The sequence below is a fragment of the Phycodurus eques genome, chromosome 4 (genome assembly GCF_024500275.1).
Source record: "Phycodurus eques isolate BA_2022a chromosome 4, UOR_Pequ_1.1, whole genome shotgun sequence".
Lineage (NCBI taxonomy): Eukaryota > Metazoa > Chordata > Actinopteri > Syngnathiformes > Syngnathidae > Phycodurus > Phycodurus eques.
In genome coordinates this window covers 14398429-14405909 of record NC_084528.1, presented here as the reverse complement: position 1 = coordinate 14405909, position 7481 = coordinate 14398429, and the positions used below count along the sequence as shown (strand labels likewise).

The window sequence follows — 7481 nt, the reverse complement described above, 5'->3', positions numbered from 1 at the left end:
GCCTCCTTCCCGCAGTTAGCTGGGATCGTGAGGATAAGCGGAACAGAAAATGGATGGATATTATATTTTACACACACATATATTTTACACACACACACACACACACACACACACACACAAACACACACACAAATATATATATATATATATATATATACACACACACACACACACACACACACAGAGAGATAGACACACATGAAATGAAAGCTGTAATTCTGTACTTGACATACAGTACCTCGTAATCAATGAGGGATAGAACTAAAGATATTCATCATTTTGAACAATTTCTTGTAACTTGGCGTACCTTTTTGGGTTGACGTCGTTGCCCTTGTCCAGCTTGTGTTTGATCATCTTGTAGCGGCCCACCTTTAGGGACGGACGTGTGATGGACATTCCCGCAAGAGACACTCTGGGAAGATGGAATTTAAACTTTGAGGGAATGCAGTTTGTCACGGTCATATTTCGAAAAGATCCACCGTTCATCATGTCACTGAGATCTCTCACCTGACGCCGATGTCGTCGTCTTCGCCACCCCAGCCCCAGTAGTTGTTGGGAAAGCCGTTCATTTTGAGGTAGTGGCTAGGCGTGAGAGCCGACACCCCACCGAAGTACATCTGGTACGGAAGCCTGGAGTTAACAATATTAAGCCCAAGATTATTGAAAAATGACAACCTAATTTCTGCAAAAAATATTACTTTAGGTCCAATTTCGTACGTTTAACCTGAGGCGGGGCTGCATCTATCAAATCTCTTTAGAATTGAGTATACTACTGATTAATTTGTTAGATATTATATCTAGACTTTACACCGATATGATCAGCCTGATCGATATCGGCAGATAATTAGCAATGACGTCATTGATCGGCTATGCAAAAGACATTTTACTCATCGTGTTCAGTATATTTGGATCCAAAAGCTACTTTATTTGTATCCTTGTCACGTGGCTTTTGACCTTGTACTATAACTATCTGATCACCAATAAAATTATTTTAAAAAATATTTTTTTTTTTTTTTTTAAAAGCCAGCGGTGTGGGACAGACAACACGTTTGGGACAGACAACACATAATGCCCGGATCAGACTACAAGACAAATTTGCTCTTTCACGATTGCACCATGTCAGACTACTGCAATAAAATCTTGTATTCCACAACCGGATACACTCATTACCATGGCGACGACAACAATAATGGATTACGCCGTGTGTTTATAGGAACAAAGTGGGGAAAACGTGTTGGTGGTCACCAATGCTTGGGAGAGGACGTTCGTTTAAGGCTTGCTTAAGGTATGTCTATGTACTTTTATTACGATTCCGCTCGCAAGCAGGCAACAAAATGTTATGTAGCCCAGCAAGCTAGTGCTACCACTAACGGTTTTAAGCGAACATGCAGGTGTCTGTCGAATCATGCTCTAAGTTTTGGTGTGTGTGAGGTAATTTAATTTAATTACAGTAAGTTAGCACCCATTATTTCTGTGATATAATGTTGGTTTGACCTGACTGATTAGAATACATGATCTGACTCCAGCAGTGATTTCCAACCTTTATGGAGCCAATTTTTTGTCACTCGAGTGTCTATCGTCATACTTTTTACTATCATGGGTTACAAATGTGTCGAGCAAGGTACCGGTGCACCTCCTGACTTAAGTTATGCGCTCGAGATAACAGATGGAAATTCCCCACACTGTGCAGGAAGAGTGAGACACTAATAAAGAGGAACAGATTCCAGAAGAAGGCAGGTCATTCCGGTCAGGCTCTCGTAGAAAGATCTCCTGGGCTGTAAATCTCTTGTGTATGACTATTTGCTTAACACAAAATTGAACTTATTTCTTGGTCTGATCATTGACTCCCTGCACAAGCTTATCAACAAAAGAACTGGAAAAAAATACAATCTCATTGATTAATTGGATGAAAAAAATATTTTTAATTAGACAATAACGTGCATGTGAAGTGGAGGTATTATTTTTGACCACTTGGGGTCGCCACCCTCACATTCCACTGTAGTATCTGTGACTTGCTGCAGGTAAGAAAAAGCTTCGGACACAGCAAAGACCCTTGAGACACACTGGATGTGACCTCAATATGTTCTGAATTGGCATTTCAGATTGTCACGAACTACTTCCACCCATACATGTACACCTGAAACCATTTGTGCAATTTATCAGTATCACCATACAATGCTAGAATATGCATAAGCTTAACATCTGAAACTACCAAACGCTTTACGAATATCTAAGGAAACAAATCACGATATATGTACCACAATCAATAACAATTGACACTGGTGAGAATGGAGGATACACACTTGTAGCCAAATTTGTCCATGGCGATGGCAGCGTGCTTGGGGTTGGTGTCGCACGTGTACAAGTTGCGATCATCCTCGGGAATCAGGTCCACGTCATGGAAGAAGAGGCACTCCCAGTCGTCCTCACGCATGGCCTCGCGGAAGCCAGCATTCATCAGCTTGGCCCGGTTAAATGTGTAGTTGCCCGCCTGCACGGGAAACACAAATCAAAGGAAATCATGATCAGTCGAACAGAACAAAGTTTCTAGAAGGGAGAGAGAAACAAAGACAAAAGACTAATTGTAAACAGAATGAGAGAAGTAAATCATTACATTACCTACAACAATGAAACATTAAATATGAGTGTTGCATGGGGCTGTAGTGCTACACCCTGTGAGGGAAGGACAGGACAAGATAGAACAGGACAAGGGTCGTGAACCAGACTATACACCTGAAGTGTGGTGGCATTAATTATGTGAATTATAAAAGCCTACAGTACGAGAGTATAAGTGAGGGGATACACAAGCGATTTGCATATTCATGAGTTATTTGTCGCAGTAAGTGCGTGACCCCACACCCAGTGAAAGAGTCCTAGGACGTGTGTCTGCGGATACATGCAAGTGAATTGATACCGTTTTACATGCACAAAGACTGAAAGAAGTGTCCTGCAATAGCTGTGGCCGCACCGCGGCGGCTGAGGACGCCACCCAATCAATCGAGGGGCGGGATCAGGGCCAGGGGTCAAGTCCCACACAGAGGTACCCAGGGCGGTGCGCCGGCCCCACCGAGGCGCCCCGACAACTGGACACCCCCCACGTCGCGCCACCCCTCCCCCCACCCCACGTCCCGCCATGTTGGTGGGGGTCCCAAATTTGATTCAACTTTTAGATTGAGAGAAATTGGTGCGTGATCACTGATGACTGGATGCATTTTGGGAGTAATTCCTTGAGCTGCCGAATTGTTTGAAAGAAAAATCTATTCTTGAGAAAGAGCGGTAAACTGATGAGAAAAATGCATAGTCTCTTTTTGTACACTTTTTCAGCCTCCATATGTCAACGAGAACAAAGTAATCCATATACTGCTCTAGTATATTGGAGCATTGTGGCTGATTACTATTTTTGAGATTTGAGCGATCTATTAGGGGATTTAGCTTTTGGTTAAAATCACCTCCCATAATAATTGTAGAAGTGGCTGACAAGTTTAACAAGTGTGAAAAGAGCATGTTAAAAAAAGCTGGATCATCTTTATTTGGAGCGTACATTGACAAATGTATAAAGCTTGTTAAATATTGTAGCCTGTATAATTATATACTTCTGGATCTGCTCCAGTAGTATTTATTGTAAAATGTAGTCTTGTATTGACTAGTATTGAGAATCCGCTTTGTCTACAGTTATAAAAGGCCGAGATAACCTGAGTGAAATTAGAGTCAGTGAGGCATTTTTCTTCTGACTTAGTAAAGTGGGTTTCTCGTAATAAGGTGGTCCATTTTAAATTTAGTGGTATAATCCATAATATTAATTCTGTTTGCCTGTGATCAGATGCCATTGATATTCAAAGATACGAATGTTAAGTGTGACATAATGGGTGTGTGTATTATCATAATTTAAAATAAATTTGGTACGACGCATTCTTTGTTGTTGTTTTTTGACAGTTTTCGGAAGTTTTTTTTGGTATCGTGTTGACGAATGTTATTTAGAGAGGGTGATAGTGATGCTATATTTGAGTACTGCAAAGGTAGGGTACATAGAAGGGTAACGAGTAAACACTGAACACAGGAAACAAACAGTGACAAGGGGATAATATGGGGTGTGGTGGTGGTTTGTGGTGCGCAAAAAGAGTTTTGAGCGACTTGTGCATTTAGTGTGTGTGGAAGCAAGCAGATAGATAGGAGTGAGCATTCATGTTGGTGGCCTGGGTGATTCCATTTTTTGTTCAGCTAAGCAAAAGTGGAAAGAATGGAAAAAAAAAAATACAATACATTTTTGACAATTCATAACGACAACAGATCAAAAGTAGTACTTATCGAGAAGAGCCATTGCATGACGTTGGCATCACGAAACAGTTGGCCGTCGACATATAGCTTATCGACAACTAAACGCGCTCGTTTGCCTTTGTCACGGAAATTCTTCATCAACGGGTACAAAACTCTAAGCCTCTCAATCTCCTTGGGGAACTGGTCGTTCATTCCAAACGAAGTCCCTTTAAGCTCCCGACCTTTGGATTTTGCAAACACTTTTTGCTGAAAGTGTTCAAACTTTGCAATGATGGGTAGTTTCATGAGTTTATATTCCAGTCTAAGAGTTTGTACTACTGCTGACATGTTTGATTGAAGCGCAGTATTATCTAATATTAGCTCATTCACTTGTTGCATGAATTCCAAGCTCTTTCGGAGATCTCCTGGCGAAGCAAATCAAGTGCAATTGACAATTTCTTGTCGACTGAAAAGAGGACACTCGTCTGTATCTCTGTCGAATCAAGCAAATCCTCAGTTGAGGTGGAAGAATCAGCTTTTTTCCTCTTCAGCGGCAGTTTGACGCATTGGCTGGGACCCTCCATGTTGAGACAAGCTGGTGTTGACGTAGCTGCGCGGATAGCAAGTGGCTCTGTAAGTTAGCGCTGCTCGCGAAGGAAAAAAAGAAAAGAACGAAGCGACCATCCGCCGTTGAAAAAGACAAAATGTTATCCTGTAGCGTTTTTTTTCTTCTTCAAGACTGTGCAAAGGGCGCCGCAATGTTTTTCGTCTTCGGAAATCACACAATCTCTCGCATTGTCACAGCATGCTCCCTCCTCTCACCCTACAGCTGCAGCACACACAATCATTTAGGAGTTAACTGGAGAGGACTCCTTTCCTAACCAAAACGGTGTCGTGACTATGACCCGGTTGTGATGGCAACCCCAAGAACTGATAAAACTGTTGTATTCCTGCTTCCTGAACCTCAACCAGCCAGATTGTTTTAACAAGACACAGGAAATCTGATTTATATCATCTGACACCATTAAACTGGTTGTAAATCTCATGACTGGCACAGCGTGGCTGGGGGGGAAAGAAATGATTGATGACTATTGAACAACAGAAAACAACCACCCCCCAGTGGTGGTTGGAGACACTGCCTGCGGACACTGAAATCCCACGTTGGTAACAAACAAAGCTCCATGAATATTCTAAATGTATGCCTTGCTGTCTGTGTCAATGTGTCAGTTTACAGGTTCGGCTACGAGACTTTGAGGACTGTCCTCTTGATTTGAAGCCAAACAGTACGAAATGATGTTGTATTGAACAATTAGGTGATTTGCCAAGACTTGAGACAATCATTCTATATGCTTTATCTATGAGTGAGAGAACAAAGTTGGGAGTATTTTGGATTAATATGTGATTTTTTTAAACCTATTTTCTTTATGGGCCTAATAGTAGACTAAATTCGAGTCGATGGGCATGGTCTTCTCCACTTCCCCTGACCCTTAGACACGCCACCTGGGTATTTAAGCCTTTGCTTGCGCCTTTTTTCTCTCATCTCTCTGTTCCTCCTCAGTTACCCCCACCTTCCTTTCTTTGGACCACATGGTACGGGCCTACGCAAAACCTGGGATCGCGACTCGGCTTCCCGGCCTTAATTGTCCACCACCAGCCAATCAGAGAAACTGCTGTTAAAAATACAAGTTATGCTTCCTCCCAAGCGTGAGCTCTCTGATTTACCGGCGGGTCCATGACAAAAAGCAGTGAGAGAAACGGTTGGATTCTCCCACAGAACACGTGAAGAACAACTTATTTTTTCCTTTTTCCGCCTGTTTTTTAATTATTTTTATTACCATTTATTTATTTTTTTAGTAAAATCCCTTTGTATCGTTTCCCTGTAAGTTTCCCTTTTAGATTTAATTACATTTTCTATAAAATTACACTTCCTGTTGTGTTTTGTGTGTGTTTGAGTATAACCGGATAACCTCTAATTGAAAACTCTCATTTCATAAATGTAGCAGCCTTCTAGATAACAGAGATTGATACAGGGTTTTCATTGCTTTTCCAAAGGTTTACACATCGAAAGAGACAAATATAGTTTGATTGTAACAAACGTAAGTTGAACTAAATCAGAAGTAAACGGAGGCCTTCGCTTCCACCGCATTCGTTTCCAAAATTAATTACGTTTTTATCCAAAACCAATACTGTATAGGCTACAACAGCAACACAACAAATAACTGACTCCCCCAAATAAACGTCCCCCTTTTTTTTTTCTGAATGGTAAAAGGAGATGTATAATTTTCTTAATTCAACAGACGCTATTGTTCACACACAGACATTCATTTCTGAGGACTTGGGTTCAAATTCCGCCTCGCCTGTGCGGAGTTCGCTTGTTCTCCCCGTGCCTCCATGGGTTTGGTCTTGGTACTCCGGTTTCCTCCCACATCCCAAAACATGCGTGTTAAGTTAATTGAAGACTCTAAATTGTCCGTACGCATGAATGTGAATAGTTGTTTGTTTATATGGGCCCTGCGATTGGCTGGCAACCAGTCCAGGGTGTACCCCTCCTCTCCCCCAGTGTCAGCTGGGATAGGCTCCAGCATGCCCGCGACCCTAGTGAGGATAAGGGGTATGGAAAATGAATGAACATTTAACGATAGTGCCAGTTTAGCATGGCTTAGCAGTCTTCTGTTAATTACTACTCGTCCTTCTTTTGTGATAACAATATCTGTCAGAACTGTATCTCATTCGCCGCCATGGAGGCAATGATAAGAGACTTCTAGAAGAGCGCCGTGTTAGCCAATCTAGCAGGTAGTTGCTAGGCACCCGCAGCCACAGAGCTGCCAAATCGTAGGGTCGGCGTTCGAAAATTCAATCTGACGCCCGAACTCTACTCTGAGAATGTGTGTGTTCAGCACATTCCAACTGCACTCAGAGTTTCTGAATGGGCCGGAGTGCTTCAGAGGGCGCTGGGAGTATATTTCCAAACGTACCCATAGTCAGGTGGGCTTGAAGCAATTTTTTTTTTTTTTTTAAAACAGGGAGGAAAATGCGATGACATCAACAAACGTTATTGCGATTCGCTGGTAAAGTCCAAATCTTGTGTCAGCCAATCACTTGCCCCGGTACTTGGACATCAACCGGGTGATAGCCACTCGGTCGTTTAATCACTGGAAACTTCATGTTAAATGACCGCACACGTAGTCTCTTCCTCTCTGGAACATTTTGGACTTCCCCGTAATAGC

General features: G+C 42.1%; 1 protein-coding gene across 1 annotated transcript in view; it reads right to left on the bottom strand.

Annotated features, from left to right (window-relative positions):
• The window catches only part of si:dkey-199f5.8 (beta-1,4-galactosyltransferase 3), a 28339-nt gene that overhangs the window by 3056 nt on the left and 17802 nt on the right, over positions 1-7481 (bottom strand). Inside the window, exons 4-6 of the mRNA XM_061674108.1 lie at positions 2304-2491; positions 508-630; positions 308-412 (exon numbers count right to left, since the gene is read on the bottom strand). Coding sequence (XP_061530092.1) covers positions 308-412; positions 508-630; positions 2304-2491 — 416 coding nt within the window. The remainder of the gene's footprint in view (positions 1-307; positions 413-507; positions 631-2303; positions 2492-7481) is intronic.